The sequence below is a fragment of the Carassius auratus genome, chromosome 19 (genome assembly GCF_003368295.1).
Source record: "Carassius auratus strain Wakin chromosome 19, ASM336829v1, whole genome shotgun sequence".
In the NCBI taxonomy this organism is placed as follows: Eukaryota; Metazoa; Chordata; class Actinopteri; order Cypriniformes; family Cyprinidae; genus Carassius; species Carassius auratus.
In genome coordinates, this window is record NC_039261.1 from 5,168,102 (window position 1) to 5,186,086 (window position 17,985).

General features: G+C 35.3%; 2 protein-coding genes across 6 annotated transcripts in view; one reads left to right on the forward strand and one right to left on the reverse strand.

The window, feature by feature from the left end:
* Positions 1 to 6,800, reverse strand: part of LOC113119200 (PQ-loop repeat-containing protein 1-like) — a 36,739-nt gene extending 29,939 nt beyond the window's left edge. Inside the window, exons 1-3 of one of the 3 annotated variants that reach the window (XM_026288482.1) lie at positions 6,251 to 6,800; positions 5,095 to 5,228; positions 3,836 to 3,883 (exon numbers count right to left, since the gene is read on the reverse strand). In XM_026288482.1, the coding sequence (XP_026144267.1) occupies positions 3,836 to 3,883; positions 5,095 to 5,228; positions 6,251 to 6,453 (385 nt within the window). In that variant the 5' untranslated portion in view covers positions 6,454 to 6,800. Of the gene's footprint in view, positions 1 to 3,835; positions 3,887 to 5,094; positions 5,229 to 6,250 lie in introns of all 3 variants that reach the window. The other 2 variants (XM_026288481.1, XM_026288483.1) reach the window with 2 other exon arrangements.
* A 2,893-nt stretch (positions 6,801 to 9,693) lies between these two features.
* septin7a (septin 7a) overlaps positions 9,694 to 17,985 on the forward strand; it is a 45,930-nt gene continuing 37,638 nt past the window's right edge. For 2 of the 3 annotated variants that reach the window (XM_026288484.1, XM_026288487.1), the window contains exon 1: positions 9,694 to 9,818. In XM_026288484.1, coding sequence (XP_026144269.1) covers positions 9,773 to 9,818 — 46 coding nt within the window. In that variant the 5' untranslated portion in view covers positions 9,694 to 9,772. Of the gene's footprint in view, positions 9,819 to 10,256; positions 10,259 to 17,985 lie in introns of all 3 variants that reach the window. The other variant, XM_026288486.1, reaches the window with a different exon arrangement.

Consider the following 17,985-nt stretch of genomic DNA (forward strand, 5'->3'; position numbering starts at 1 on the left):
CCAGATTTACCTAGCCTTATCTAGGACCTAAATATATTGCAGATATGTTCACTGAATATAAACCTAAGAGACCACTAAGATCATTAGGATAAAGTCAGTTAGAAATACAAAGTGTTCACACAAAACAAGAGGAGTCAGCTTTTAGATATTTTGCAACCCACAATTGGAACAAGGTTGACTTTTTATGTATATATGTATGTATTATGTTCTGTAGTTTAAAGAAAATTCATTTTAAAAGGAAAGCAGTTTGTTCTTAAGTGTCTATTGTATAAATGTCAAAATGTGTTCTTATTATGTCTATTATTTTGCTGCATAACCCCATAAACTGAACATAATAATAAACGTTTGTTTAATAGCAGAGACTATAGTGGATTATCAGACAAAATGGACAGTCAGCTAATTTTGACTCAAGTACAGTCAGGCAGAGCGAGCAGTTTTTGGGAAGTTTTCGGAAACACATTTGTTTGAAACACCCTGTTCTCTGAAAGCAGTGACTGGATGCTAATTGAGGCGGTTGCGGTGTCCTGTAGGGATAATGCAGTGGAGTGAGACTGTGTGTGGGAGTGCCGCACATTTACGTCCATTAATGCTCAACCACCAGGACCCCAGCAGTCTGCCCTACATCAAACACATTTAGAAATCTCTGCCAGAGCCGACTGAATTACAGCCAATCAACTGCAAACAACCAGCTCCTGCTTCAAGCCTGAACGACGGACATCACCAGGATGACAAATATGGACAGATAAATTGAGATCTGAATGCACTGGATAAAAACTCTGACTTATCGAGTGCTCGGATATCATATAATTTCTGCCCTCAACCAGCAAACTGCCCATTCCTGCTTGACCCATGACCCCTGGATTGATCAGAGCACACCTCCATTATTCAGTTCCACTGGATCAATGAGCTTGTGAGCAAAGCAGCAATTAGCAAACACCTCTCAGCCTGAGTGCGTAGCACACTTCTAATGAGGTGTGTGAGGGGCCGTGGGGCATGCATGATCAATACATGTGACACACAGAGAGAGAAAACAACAAATCTGCTTTTCCATCAGCTGCTAGTTATAGCTAGATGAAAAAAAGTACTATAGCCTCAGTCCTATTGCTGATTTAAACTCACAAGGCACAAATAATATTGCAACAAAATGGTTTTTCAAAAAAAAAAGTATTATTATGTAAAATAAAATAAAAGGGTATTTCAAATAAATATTTGTTTTCCCTTAAATAAGTACGGATCCCCGCACATGACATGCAAGAAAAAATAAATAAATTGTGGGCACGATTTACTAATTCGTTCCCTCAGTGTACTAAAACGTGCACACAATTACCATTGCGTTCCCTTGATTTACTATTTCCGTTCACTCGATTTATAAATTGTGCGTGCAATTTATTTATTTTTTCTTGCATGTCATGTGCGGGGCTCCTTAAATAAGAACAGGATGACTTAAAAGGATAGTCGCCCAAAAATTTTTAATTATGTCATCATTTATTCACCCTGTTGTTGTTTTAATGATATGCCCTACTTGCTTTTTCAAACAACAAAAATAAAAATAAATCTGCTTGCACTGGCACAAGGTCATTAATACAGCACCTTAAAAATTTTATTGAATTAATGAAAAAAATATTTGGGGTAATACATAAAATTTCGGTCTGTTTTTAAATAAAACCCTATTGTATACCATCAGAATACTTTTATTTTTTTATTTTTTTATCTGGATGTTGGTTGCTTCTCACTACTATTATATGGACAAGCATGAACAGGACATTTTTCAAGATTTCCCCACAAAAAGAAATTCATACAGTATTTAAAAAAACACACCAGGGTGAATAATAATTACTAATTTTTCATTTTTGGATGAACAACCTCTTTAAAAGCATTTAAAATTAATAAATGACTGTTTTGACTAGATTAAAATGTGAAAAAGTGCATAAAATCAAGAAATCAAACTGAAATCCATAACTACAATGACCGCATAATAAATATGTTTTTAACGAATACGTTTTGGAATCTCGAAACAAATCGAATTAATATATCAATATTTAAGGTTTCTGTCGATGAAAATAAATACAAATAAATCTGGTCTAGCACTGGTCTAAACTAGTTTCAAATCCCGGCAACTTTGATTTTCATATTCATTTTGAACATACAATTATTTTGTCATATTTCAAGGGTAATATACTGAGTTAACATGAATCTGATAATCAGACATTAGCCCTAATACAATAGTTCACCCAAACCTCATAACTGCTCCAGCCAGAGCAGCGTAAACAGAAGAAACTACTTTCTTTTTCTGGTCAAACTCTATTGAAGCGGTGAAGGGAGTTCAAGGTTAAATGCCTGATCCTAAAACTGGACTGAAGACCTTCACATTTGCTCCAGTGAGAGGAGACGTCATTCACAGCAGCTGCCCGACAACCACAGGACCTCAAAGAGACACAAGCGCATATTAAACAGCAACTCCAGCACATGTGCTGCTAACACCTGACATCTGGCATCGTCTGCAGTCAATAATAAGATGCTTTCTTCAAAACCCAGTTGAATTCTCTCCAAAAACACCAAATACCGTCAGATGGAGGACATAGCTATGAGTATAAATTAAAATCGGTGCACATATGTGCAGAAAGTCTGCAGACGTGGGAGTGCATCAATCAGACTGTACAATAAGAGAAGATCTCAGGTTTGAAGCACTAACGCCACCTGCTGTTCATGTACAGCAACAAAAACCAAGAGTGCCAAGAGTGCACTTTCAGTGAAAACATGTGTCCGTTAACTCTGTTAGTAGACCCTCATGAGACAATGCAATCATCAGTAGTGCAGCAGCCAAAGCCATGCGGCACTCTTCAGACTGTTAAAGGGTTAAATCATAAAGGCATCAAGAAGAATGCAGCAGTATAATATAGCACAACATGCAGCGGTATGAAATATTACTCAATTACTGATTTGGCAACCAGTTAAATGAGCTGTTGGAGGCATGAAAACTGAATTACTTCATACACAAACAGATTTAAATTTAACTGATATCTATTTGCATGCAACACTGGAATTTCATCATTCAAATCAACAGAATACAAAATGCAAATGCAAAACTGCATCTATCACTAATGAAACATGCGTTTGTAGTTCATTCTTATACTTTAATGTCTGTTTTAGATACATGCAAGTGAAACTTCAGGGTTAATAGAGAGTTATGGAGTCAAAACAGGGCCACATACACATATAATTATTGAAAAAGAATTGAAGTGTTGCAAAAAAAATACAATTTCTGCAAATGAAAATGAAAGTATTGAGAAACAATAAATGAAAAATTGCAAACTGCAAACAAAAATAAAGAATTAAAATAAAGAAGTAAATGAAATGATTGTATTCATTAAGGTTTTGCAATACATAATTTCCATGCCCATATCTACTAGTTTATTTGTAAAAAAAAAAAAAAACTATCACAAGCTAAAACTTGACTGAGATGCAAAATAAAAGCAGAGTTGCAAATGTAAAACAATGAAAAATTATTGCTTTTCATTGTTTAATTTATATTTGTGATTCTTCATTTTTGTTTGCAAAACTTATTTCATCTTCCAATATTTAATTTCCTTTTGCAATTCTTTATTATTGTTTGCAAAAAGCATTTTTTTTCCAGTACTTTCATTTTGTTTTGCAAAACTTCAATTCTTCTGCAAGTATATGTGGCCCTGTTTTGACTCCATAGAGAGTGGTGAATTAATGACAGGATTAGAGGAGCATAAGGTTCTGTACAGGTCATACTGGGAGGAAATGAGCGCGGTGGATGATGGATGAAATAAAAAATCTATAACATCAGACTGTTTTGAGGGGAACATACCCAGAAAGAGCCTCTTAGAAACTTTGATTTCTTCATCCTTACTGTCTGCTGCTTCAGACAAATAAGACAAATAAACCAAAAATAAGAACAGGGAGATTGCATCGCTCCACCTTCACGAGGACACAAAAAGCCCTGAAGGGATGAAACTCATGAAAACATGTCATATTTCACCCTAAAAGCAGCTGTTAAGGAACTATTTTTCATAAAGAAAAAGAAACATATTTTTAGTACAATTATAATATGTGACATTTCATTTTCAAGATCATAAGTTTAATTTTTCTTAAGCAAAACATTCTGTAATTTTTAATCAAATTTTTTTCCAAATATGCTACAAGTCGAAAGGTAGGAATCATTAAGATTGTTTTCGAAAGAAGCCACGGTTTGCACAGAAATATTTAGCAAAACTGTTTTCAACTGTGATAATAATGTTTCTAGGACCATGTGACACTGAAGACTGGAGTTATGATGCTGAAAATTAAGCTTGGCATCATAGGAATAAATTACATTTTGAAACATATTCAAACAGAGCACAGTGATTTTAAATTGTAATTATATTTCACAATATTACTGTGTTAACTGATTTATTTTTTTATCAAATAGATGCAGCCTTGGCAACTATGAAAGACTTCTCTTCTGTTAAAAGTTATACAAGACGTTCATTCATTTTTATGTGTAGCAAATGGGTTTGTTCAAAGCGAGATCATGGGAACCTTAAAGTGCCACTATTATGCATTTTTTAAAATATAAGACAACTGTCAACCCATAAAGACACACTTGGGTACGACTTTGCACTAACAGATAAAAACTGATTCAACAGGATGTCCTCTGCAAACAGAAGAACGAGAGACTATTAGCGCTAACAAATGTGTTTCTAAATAAGCACATTCTTCATTCAGCAGTATGTGGACTTAGAAACACTAAGCATTACTTTTGATTGAAGCATTACTTCCTATATACTGCATCACATATTATTCTTAGAAATAAGTACAATACATGCAAAGTTCAGTGCTCGTGCTCAGTTTAAGAGAACAAACTCATCTTTTGTTAACTATGTATCACACCCCAACTATAAATAAAGCTGAGACTGATGTTCCAGCCGTTCAAAGTTCATCCACTTCAGAGGCCCTTCTTGTATGATAATCACACGAGACGCGCTCAGAGAAAGACCCTGACCATGTGACTGTACCATGTACTGGAATTCAATAGCTCAGTTCAAACTCAACTGGACCGAGGCTGTAAAGAGTCATGAAGTTTGGCACCTGTGAAGGAGCGGCGTTTGGTGTTGAGTTCAGATGTCAAGCGGACGCTGGTGCACAGGTTCAGCATGATTAACATCGTGATGATCATGATTATACTCTGCCAGAGCAGCGGAGTCTCAAAGAAACGTCCAAACCTGACAGAATCATAACAACACACACATATAAACTGCTCAGAGAAAAGCACCAAATACTGTAATATTCCTACATCTTTTAACCAGTTAAATTTCCTTTAATTGTTTTTGTTAGGGACTGTATATTTCTCTGTTTCTCCTGCCTTTTTCTGTTTCCTTTACAGTAGCCAAGGGGTAAGCTACAAGTATTTTTATTAATTTATGCGCATCAGTAGGTTTGTACCAAACAACTGGTAAGACTTTTGTATATCCTTTTTTTTTAAATCACCAATCTTCGAAATGTATATACTTAATAAAAATGTGAAAACAGAAATATTTAAATATCTTTCCATATTTGATTAAATATCTTGCAGATATATTTCAGAGCTTAAGAATAGAAAAGTTTCAGATATTTAAAAAACAATAATAAAAATGAAGTGGCTAGATGGGAGAATGGCTCAAAGTTATATTCGTTTATTACAGAAAATAATATATAAAATTAGTGCTGTCAAGTGATTAATCGCATCCAAAATAAATGTTTTTGTGTATATAATGTGATGTGATGTATGTGATATTATGATCTATATATAAACACACACAAGAATTTGTATATTTAAGAAAAACATGACAAGAATATAAATATATACATGTAATTTTTTTTAATATATGCTGTATGTGTGTATTTATTTATATATGCATAATAACTATACACAGACATATAGTATGTAAACATAAACTTTTATTTTGAATTGATTAATCCAGACTAATAATGTTACAGCCCTAAAATACATCTAAATATTTCTTAAATGTATGCATATGTCCATGTGTGTATTTATACATAAACAAAGGCTAAATATACACAACACACACATATATAATGTAAACAAAAACTTTTATTTCAGATGCGATTAACTGATTTGACAGCACTTGAACACACATTATAGTGGATTATAGACAGATCATGTGTTTGTATGGTTTGCTCATATAACTGTAGCCTATAGTCTTGTTGTGTCTCCAGACATGAAGGTTGAGATATAATAACTCACCTAAAGAGTATTCTCAGTATGTTGGCCACCAGCAGCACCAGACACACATATGTGGAGAACCCCTCAGCATTCTGGGTCCTGCGGATGTCCCTGTACTGAGGGATGTATGGCACCACCCCTCCAAATATGATGGCAACAAATGCGATCCAAGACACCGCTTGATGAGCAACATTCATGATCTGATCCACAACCACTTCATCCATCTCTGAGATGCAGCTGCTGTCTCTTACAATTAAAATCACAATGACTAGCCCACTAATGCAATAACACCTAAATCACATTACTATTTTGTTGTTGGATGTATATTATTCTAAACAACGGCAGTAAATATACTTTCATTATCCCAGGCAACATCCACTGATTCATTGGATATAGTGATTCCGCTTTCCAGCACAGAAATACTTGCTAAATCGATGGGAACGGATCCTCAGCGTGGGTCCGTGTTATACGAAGTTTATCTCCTGTCTTACAGAGATACACAGAGCGCTGTAAAACATTTTAAAGCCTCTGTGATCCTCTCTGCTACTGCTACAGCTGGCTGAAAGCTCATAACAGTACTTCCGTGTTGCATACGTCACAGCACGCTCATTACATATTCATGAGACGCGCGGTCCTATCACCAGTCGAGTTTCCTTGTATTGATCTTCATATAAACCCAACATTTCGGATAGTGAGGATTATATTTAACACCACATGTTAGACTCAGACATGATCTGACTTGATCTCAAAATGTTTTACACTTGTGAAGGAATATTTGAGTTTGAGCCCTTCGAAATCCAAATGTAATGTATAAAGTATATTAACGCCAAATAGATTTGCAATGTAAATGTAAATGTAAAATGTAGGTCTATCATGGTTTCCATTAAAATATTTAGCAGCACATCTGTTTTAATTATAATAAATGTTTCTTGGGCAGCAGGTTAGAATGATTTCTGAAGGATCATGTGACACTAATGATGCTGAAAATACAGCTTTGATCATAGGAATAAAATCACATTTTAAAATATATCAGAATAGAAAATGGTTCTTTGAAATTGTAATAATATTTCACAATATTACTGTTTTTACTATTTCTTTCATCAAATAATTGCAGCCAAAAACCTTTAAAATCATACCTATACCCATAACTTTTGAACAGTATAGCTACTGTACATGAAGTCATTCAAAAACATTCTCTGGACTCGACTTGTTACTATGCATACTTCATTCTGTGTGAAAATATTTATTACAGGGATGTAAAACTCAGTTGCTGGAGGGCCACAGTCCTGCAGAGTTCAGCTTCAGCCCTAATAAAACAAAACCTGATCCAGATAATCAAGTGCTTCGGGATTCTTTGAAAACTACAGGTGTGTGTGCTGAAACAGGGTTGGATCTAAACTCTACCACCGTCCTGCAGACTTCCGGTCCAGTTCCTGAACATCTTTAATCTGCAGGACGGTAGCTCTCCAGAAGTGGCTTTGAAGAGAGACCAAGCTGGCCAAAGCACTGAGCAGATATATTGGAGAAGCTTGAGCAGAATATTTTTTTTTTTATATATAGGCTATGCATGAATTATTCAGTGTCTTGTTTTCTGTTTGATTTAGGTTTGTATATACGATGTGGATCTTGTACCTAATGCAATAAATGAACTTGTTTAGTCTCTTGTGTTAAATCTTTTCCAAACAAAAATGGAAAAGTATACCTCTTGCTGACATTTACAATGATCTTTGAAAACGGTCATTAAACTAAAGGCCAAAAAACTGCATTGATCCATTTTAAATACTTGCAAAGGACTTAGCAATGCATAACTGAACTTAAGGGAATTCTTATTAACTTATTAATGATTTTGTAATATTTTGCACTTAGCACTCATATAGTATCCTATGCTTTTTCCTTAAAAAGGGGTCTGTTCAAAATGAACTATTATGCAACACTATCGCCATGGTGCAAATGCTGGCAGGCATTAAATGTACTTTTGTATGTTATTTACAGTATTTATTTAATTTGAAGGAACTGTAGTAGTAGTTTTTCATATATGACCAATTATATAGGAATTTTATTTAATATTAATATATTAACAAACAGGTAGTAATTGCAATGTAATCTGGATTACACAATCAGATTCCCCCCAAAAATGAAGCAGACCTACTTGTAATTAGATTATATCATGTTTTAAAATGCTCATAATCAGATTACAGTTACTTTTTTATGGATTACATGATTTTGTATTATTCACACAGTGGCAGTAAAAAAAAAAAAAAATTCTTTTAAATTTTCCTTTCTAAATAAACTACCTGCTAGTAATCGTGTACAACATTTGATCAACATTTGACTATAACATTTTTACTATTTGACATTTTTATATTACTTGTCATTATATTACTTGAAATTTTTATAAGATTTTCATCTACGTCCTACTGTTTTTTCACAAACCCCAATTTGGGAAACCTTGCCGTAAAGTAATGTTTTAAGCATTTCATGACATTGATACCAAAGCTTCTCTCTCTCTTTTTCTTTACAGAATATGGTACACAAAAACCCCATTTAACTTTATTTGATAAATGAGTTAGGTCTAAAAGTAATCAAAAACTACATAACTAAATATGTGTAATCCAGGTTATGTTACTAACTGCAATTTTCTTCATGCAATAAGTAATGGACTGGATTTGTAACTATCTACCCAGCACTGTTGCTATATCTTTAGCCAGCAGCTGGCAGCATTGCTTCTCTCTTCTCACTGCAGTAAATAATCAGTGTAATTAAATCAACCGTACTGATTCATATACAGGTCTCCAGCCAGACCATCGCTGACATTGAGATGAATACATCCTCTGAAAGCTGAAAACATAAGCTTGTTAGGAAATGCCAGTATTTGGCTGAGATACAACTATGTGAAAATCTGGGATCTGATGGTGCAACAATAAAATAAAATAACATTTATATATAGATAAAATCGCTTTTAAACTTTTCAAAATAAAGTCCTTAGCTATGCATATTACTAATAACAAAAAAATATATATTTACGTCATTAAATTTACTTAATATATTCATGGAACATTATCTTTCCTTAATAATATATATTTATTGGATTTCCGATTTAAAAGAAAAATAGACGGTAATAGGCCTTTAAAGTGTGCAAATGCCAAACAGCCTCCTATATACTGTATCTTTTTATTCTACAATATTTAATTTTGTATATACATTCTTATATATAATAGTATTTAATGAAACATTCTTCTTTTTTGTCAATGCCTTGTTTCTTGTTTTTGATTATTTTGTGAACGTAAAAATAAAGCTGTCAAGCTTTCCGCAACTTGTTGGAAAGCAGCAACAAGCAGATGTATTGTCCGATATATAATGCCAGGACAAACTTCTCGCGTTTGAATCGTACCCCGCGTGTGGCTTGCATGAAATATCGCGAGATTTGTGCGGACGTTATTCACCAAAGATGCGCCTCCGCCGTAGCCCCAGTGGTTGTCAAGGGAGACTACGCAAGAAATGTGACGTACGCCCGTGGGCCGGACCGTGAGTTGGAGAAAGGGAATGTCGATCGGCGACAGATCGGTTACAGAGGCGGCCGGCAGAATGGGTGAGTATTTAGTCTCCGTCGCTTTGTTAAACTCGCGGTTGGTTAAACTCTTCTGTTAGCAGATTTATTGCTTTGTTTGTGCGCTGTGTTTTGAATTCGCGTGCGTTGGTGCGCGCGGCAGATGCGTTTCCTGAACGTGTTAATAGATCAGCTCGAGCTAACGTTACTGTTTCAGCCTAGTCTTCACTCTGTATGTCGTTATCACACAAATTACTGTCTCTTTTCCAGTAAAAGTGTTTTATTTTAATGGTTATGCTTACAAACCCGTACTGTGGGGTGGTACAATGAATGTATCAGACCGTAACGCCATATTACTTAATCATTGTGCTGTGCTATTTTCATTGTAACCGTAACTTGTATTTAAAAATGCCATATTGAACAAAATATGGCATTACGACAATATTCTGTCCGCGAAAACACCGGTAGGATGGGCTTGAGCAGTGAATGCAGTGCTGTGGCCAGACAGAGAAACACCTCCTTGTGTCTGTCACTCTCAGCTCTGGAGAAATATTCAAATGTGTGTGTTGCAGTAGATCAGGCGCCTTCCTACAGTTTACACAGCACTAATTAAACACACACACACACACACACACAGACACAGACAGATAAATACCCGTATGTATAGATCTAGTATATAGCATATAGACGACTGTGCAGAACAATGGATTAGTCACATAGATGGATAAATAGAGGGATGGATGGATAGATAGATAGATAGATAGATAGATAGATAGATAGATAGATAGATAGATAGATAGATAGAGGGCTGGATAGATAGCTAAAGTGATGGATGGATAGAGAGGTAGATAGATAGATGGATGGATAGATAGAGGGATGGATAGATAGATAGATAGATAGATAGATAGATAGATAGATAGATAGATAGATGGAGAGAGGGATGGATGGATAGATAGATAGAGGGATGGATGGATGGATAGATAGATTGGTAGGTAGATAGATATAGGGATAGAGAGATGGATGGATAGAGGGATAGATAGAGAGATGGATAGAGGGATAGATGCATAGAGAGATGGATAATTTCTTCATCAAATTTCTATTGATGTGTGCTTACAAAGCACAAAGAGTCAATTTTGATTCATGCAGACTTTATCATAAAGTTCATATTTAAGGTCTTGCATGTAGATTAGCTGATTTTACCTTTACTTTTAAGCACCATAACATCTCATATGAAGCCTACTAAAGAAATTTGTCCTATAGCAACACACAGCATGATCATCTGTGAGTGAGATCTCTGGTGTGGCTGAAGAATCCCTCCTTCATTTATTCCCATGATGTTTGGATCACATGGCTATTGTTTTGAATCCTGTCCATTCGCATGTGAGCGTGTATTTTTTCCATGGGTAGTCCTGATGCTTCATAAAACAGAAATACAGTTGAACTTGATCCTAAATTCCGTGGATTTTATCCTACATCGAAAGGGAAGAAATCAGGATGACATGAAAACAGCTGGGATTCGTCTCTTTGGTGTGGACGTGAATCCATTTTGGTCCTGGATGCAGGTGTGATAGTGACTTTCCAGCCCTTGAGTGGGATGTTAAGTGAATAGTTTACAGCTGAAATCTTGAGAGAGAATGTGTCTGAACTGTGGGTGGTCAGAATAGCCTTTTAATGGGTTGTATTGTCTGGCTGCTTTCATTGAGTGTGTGATGATAAAACCAGACCGAGACGGCATGCTTTGCTCACATGCTGTTGCGATGAGCCGGCAAGATCCTAGTACCACAGTATGATTTCCATGATACGGAAAATGAAGATGGAATCACAAAATCAAGTCAATACAATGGAATTTATTATATATTAAACAATATCATCCAATTTGGAGATAAATCAAAAGTGCAATATATCGCCCGACCACTAATTAAAGCTTAATTAAATCATTAACACGGAACACAGAATAATTCGAAAGAAAATAAATAAGTTAAAAGTAGGGCTGGGCGCTATATCTAACGATATGATCACGCGGTCAGTAAATCTAGTCAGTAAATCTGGTTCTGTGATTAGCGCTAAATAGTAAAAAAAAACTCTACCCTGGTATTCAGTTTTTTTTTTTTGCACACATCAAAATACAATGGTTTATGGTAGTGATCGACCGATATTGATTTTTTATAACCGATACCGATACCGATTATTTGCATGTTTATGTACCCGATAACCGATATGCAGAACCGATATTTATTTACTGTTATACTTCTGTTTCTGACAATTATTACAACACAAATGAGCTGAAAAAAAAAACATTTTATTTATAACAATCACTCCTTCCTTGCATACAAAAAAAACTTTATATTTATACACAAATAAATAGAGGGGTCTGAGTCCAAAAAATTTAAGTGCACTGTGCAAGTGCAAGTGTCTTTGTTTTAAAATAAAAGCTTTGATGAGGTAAAAAAAAAACGGGTAAAAAAAAATAAAGCACAAAAATGATTCTAACATATTGGTGGGGGCGGGAGGGCTATTTAGGAGTGCATAGCTATTTAGTAGTGTAACTTAATACTCCCAGTTAAGCAGAACTAGGTTTTAGAGTAGAAAACAGAGTCTTTCAGCATTCTGCCCTGTAAGCCTGCTTCCTTCAAAAATTGTATGCAGTGGCCATGCTTGAGGCTTCCTGATCATCAACCCAGTCAGGTGCTGAGCAATATGAACAAACTTTTATCCCGAGACTATATAAAATTAAACAGCACTTGTCAGTTGGCATTTTATGATCTAGATTCAATCTAACGTTAGATCATGAAATGCCAACTGACAAGTGCTGTTTGACTATAATTTAATCAACCGCGATCGCGCATGGAGATAATAAATAATTAATTTCCACAAAGCGGTATATGTGTATGTGTATTAGCGAAATAATTGTTATGTAGTAAATGATAATATAATCTAGTGTGTTTAAACAAGATAATCTTGTCAAAAGTTTCATTCAGTGGCATTGCTTGAGGCTTCCTGATCATCAACCCAGTCAGGTGCTGAGCAATATGAACGAACTTTTTTTCCCGAGACTATATAAAGTTAAACAGCACTTGTCAGTTGGCATTTTATGATCTAAATTTAATCTAATGTTTAATCATGAAATGCCAACTGACAAAGTGCTGTTTGATTATAACTTAATCAACCGCGATCGCGCATGGAGATAATAAATCATTAATTTCCACAAAGCGGTAGGCTATATTTATATGTGTATTAGCGAAATAATTGTTATGTAGTAAATGAAAATATAATCTAGGGTGTTTAAACAAGACAATCTTGTCAAAAGTTTCATTCAGTGGCCGTGCTTAAGCCTCCAGATCATCCGTCAGTTGCTAAGCAATATGAACGAACTTTCTCTTCTAGACTAATGGTGAGCAAATACAACAGATAGAGAATTAAATTCAACGCTTTTCAGAATCAGAATCAGAATCAGAATGAGCTTTATTGCCAGGTATGTTTACACATAGCGTACGAGGAATTTGTTTTCGTGACAGAAGCTCCGCAGTACAACAGAATAACAGCGACAGAACATAAAACACATAATAAAAGAATAAAAAAAAAACATTTTTTTTTTATTTTCAACATGCACTCATTCATGTCTGTTTTATTTAATTCATGTAAAGATACGTCTTTATTGGAGCAGGACATGACGAACACTACGTACCTCAATGAGTTCGTCTCAATTGTTTAGAAACAAGCTGCATAAATTAACTATATCAGGAATTTATGTCTCAGATCTCATTTGTGCATGTCTGTTATGTTAAATAAAGTTGATTAATTAAAGCAAACCAAGTAGAACATATACTTTACCTGTGCACTGAGTTGTTGGTGACTGATCTCCTCAGACGCCCGGGGTGCAATGGCGGAAATCTCAAAACGGCCACAAGATGGCGCCGTAAATCGGCGAATCCGATATTACAAAACCGATACCCGATTATGGAAAAATGCTTAAATATCGGGAAAAATATCGGTAAACCGATACATCGGTCGATCACTAGTTTATGGTCATTATCCCTTTTGTATGAATACATTTTTTATGCGTCTGTATGATTTGTGCAGCTTGCAGTTCATTTTGGACTTGCGAGTCAGTCATATCCTGTGAAGTGCTAGTCGGAAACGTGTCTTGTCAGAAATGTGTATGGCTGTATCTCATTTACTCCTCGTCATTGCTTTGCCTTTCTGTCTGTCTGTCTTTATGGTTGGGTTCAGGCTACCACATCTCTTCCGGCAGTTAAGCCACATACAAAAACATGTCACTGTTTCAGGACTGCAGCCACTTTCTCGCTCTCATCTTCCCTTTAGATCTCTACAAGGTTATGGTTTTGGTGTCATCGAAAAGGGATAGTTAACCCAAAAACGAAAGTTCTGTCATCATTTACTCACTCTCCTGATGTTTCAGACCTGTTACCTTTACCTGTTCTGTGGAATGAACAAGAAACGCAATGAAACTTGATTAAGCTTTTACATTAATGGCCATATACTGAATGAAGGCATCTGTCTATCCCATAATAACCTACATCAGTGACCCAGAATGTGACCTTGAGATGCAATCATTTATATCATGTGTGGTGAAAAAATCCCTGGCATGTTTTTATTTTAGCTGTTGTGAATCATTGTGGACTATATCTGTCAATGCCTCACCACAGGGAATGAATGTAGCTTTTATTTTAGTTTTTGCTGGTGTGTTGTTTAGACCATCCAAATTTGCATTGGAGCATTTACTGTAATGGTTCATTGAGAGGTTCCCCTTCAAATATGCTGAGCGTCTCGGCTTTGACAGGCTTTTAGCCTTGAAGAAGGAATACGTCCTCTCAGTTTCCCCCCGTGAGATCGGACTTCCCCTGCGTGTATTCGTGTGTTCACACCTCACACCTGCCCTCTAGAAGAACACCCAACGATAACATCAGCAGGAAGTGGTGCAGGATATTTGTAACAGCCTTTCATTTGTAGTTTCAGGAAAGAGCATTGCTTATTCATTGTGTGGGTGGTTAGAATAGAGTAAGAGAGGACAAAATCTCCAAGACAAACAACATAAATGCAGTAATAATCCATCTTAAAGGGATGGTTCACCTGAAAAGGAAACATTTGTTCGACTTGGCAGAAATCAGACTGGCAAAATCATAGTAGAAGTCAGTTGGTATAGGAATTGGAAGTTGTATTTTTGCTTTGTTTCCAATGAAAACGATTATTTAAAGTGCATTTAAATGTTAAATGGCGTTGGTTTGCATAAGATGTAAAATTGATTATAATGTGGTTGTATTTTTGGATTGTGTGAATGTGATTATAACTGAATGACTACTTATTCAAGTATAGGGCTAGGTACCGAACTTCAATGCCTTTATTGTATCGAACGAAAAACTTCGATACTTTGAGTATCGAAAGATTATTTATCTTTCGGTGCCAAATTTCGGTTCCAAAAGCCAAGCTGCGTTTTATTTTTTATTATTGACAAGTGGCTGTGTCTGTGTGAGCTTGTAGCATAGGTGCATGTAATGACCTATATTTGCAGTGATTGGCTGTCCAATCCAATCCAATTCTGAAGATACTCGCAGTCACACAACACAAGTGTAGTTGTTTTTTCTCAAAATGTTTCCATTTTACAATGCCAAAGAGGTCTAAAGGGTGGCTACACTTTATAAAAGTGGTTGTCAAGTCAGCAAATTGCAACATATGCGATTAGAGTATTGCAACCAAAGCCGGTGTTACGGTTTAACTGGTTACCGTGTTATTAACTTCTTTGTTTAAGTCTCCGCTGCAGATGTGCTGCAACGACGGCAGCAGATTCTGCGATTCTGAAAGCACAAACTGATGTGATATTAAGTGTCTAATAAATGCAGACATGCTCATTGCATGACTCTTTTATTCTTGTAAAGATTACAAGTTATTAGTATTCTCGCCCGTTTCGCGGCTGAAGTAAGTAGGATAAACAAAAAAATAAAAATAAACTACGTCTGTGTTGGCGCGGGTTTCGAAGACGCGCTAAAAGACGGCACACCGCAAGACGACAGAAACAAACCACCGAGCTACTGATCTACACTGAATCATCTCTAGATTCAAGACAGGACTCTTGGCGTCACATCATGCAGCTGCTGAACCAAGGAAATGTGACCGTTTTAACTTGTGACCTGTGTTTACCTATTATGAAAATAAACCATAGCTGAACGATGACTACATTTAATGGTTCATGATGTTAAAGAACATTTCATGACTTCTCAGACAACTGTACATTTGTGGCTACTGTGGGTTAATTATAAACTAAAGAAAATGTACCATGTTTTTACTATGGTAAATATGAGTTAACCATAGTGTTTAGAATTAACCCACAGTAGCCACAAATGTACAGTTGTCTGAGAAGTCATGAAATATTCTTTAACCCAAAAATACGGTTTTATTTTGCACTAAAAAGTTTTTTTTTTTTTTTACATTCCTTTGCATTTTAGTTGGTTCAATATTAGCCTGTACACAATATCATTTGTTTGTTTATTTATTTATAATATGTTCATGTTGTGGCAAAAAGCTTTCTCTTTTTTTGTTAAATTTGGCCAAGTTAGGATTGATACCAATCCTGAGTGTCTGCTGGTGCACCCCATCCAAAAAAACACAACCAGTTGTATTAATAATTATATCCTGAGTGTGAAGTGTTACCAGAATTTGTTTTAATTAAGGTGAAAAATAAAAGTTTTGCGTTTAATGTATTTGTGTTGATGTTGAAATGGATTTTAAAACATATGGTATCGAAAAAAGTATCGTAAACTGAGGTATCGAAATTGGCACCGGATCTAAACGTTTTGAACAATACCCAGCCCTATTTAAGAATAAATTTAGCAGAAAAATTGCATGAACAACTACATCTTGAACAAACATGTCTTATCCACATTATGTTCAGAAATAATATGAAGAAAATGCTTTAAAAAAATTCTCAAAAGTCAAGGTAATACAAATTCAGAATGACAAGGTATAACACCAGTAGACTATTTTTAACTATAAATGTTCTGTTAAAACAATGCAGCCTATCATCATGATAAAAGCATGAATCATCAAACATACTGTAGTGGTTCTTTACAGTTTTTTCCGATTGCGCTGCTTTTGTAAACAAAAAAATTGCTTTTGCTTTTGACTGTTGCGCTCGCTTCTCATGCATGAAACGGCATTCTAATAGTGCGCCGCTCAAGTTAAAAGACGTTCAACTTGCATCTTCTTGCATTTTTTTTCCTATTCCACTGCCCGTGTCACATCTTTTTCAACACAAAAGCGTATTCTGCATGAATGGCACACAGCGATATGAGCGATAAATCACGTGCACCAACATGCAGTTGTATCGTTCCTTTTTACTGTTAGCATTTGCATTTTGACAAAGTGTCTAATTCTAATGCTTATATATATATATATATATATATATATATATATATATATATATATATATATATATAATCAAATTCAAAAACATCAAATTCAAATGAATCGACAAAACCTGAAACATTGCCCAGCCCTAGCTAAAATGTTCCATGACCATTCAGTTTAACGGATATATTTATGTAAAAATTAAACGACGTGTACATTCTGACCTCCAGTTATTTGCATTTTAGAATGACAATCAACTAGTTTTTGGGGGCTGTAATACTCTTTTAGTGTCATGCAATGATGTTAGGATTAAATAAGCTTGACAAGATTTTTTTGATATATTGAACTGTTGTTACACTGAAAGACGTTAAAGTCGGTGTCTTCTGTAAAATTAAAAAGACATTCTAATGTATTAGGGAAAATATACATGTATTGTAATGTATTTGTTAAACACCCTTTTTTAGTCTTATGAAACTAGTCTTGTCGATGTTATGAAAATGTGATTGCCATTGAATAACTATAGCATAAATGTCTATCTGTTCTGACTTTAGAAGCCTATATAATGCTAAATAATAGAATGCATGAGTTGTCTGAGCTGATTTGATACTGTTACTGTACGTTGTAGCTGACCTTCTGAATCCTCATCACAAGCTTGTCTAGTTCCTCCAGGACATTTGCTTTTGTAGTGTTAGCAGAATAGCATGAAGGTTTTGATAGTCAAATGAGTTGGGATTTTTATGTGCTGCAATCACCGATCTGTGCATTTGATGATTTGCTGTTTCAGCAGAAAGAACATGCCATTCAGGGAAGGCCTGGTTCATTCAGTGAGATGAGTTTACTGTGAAAG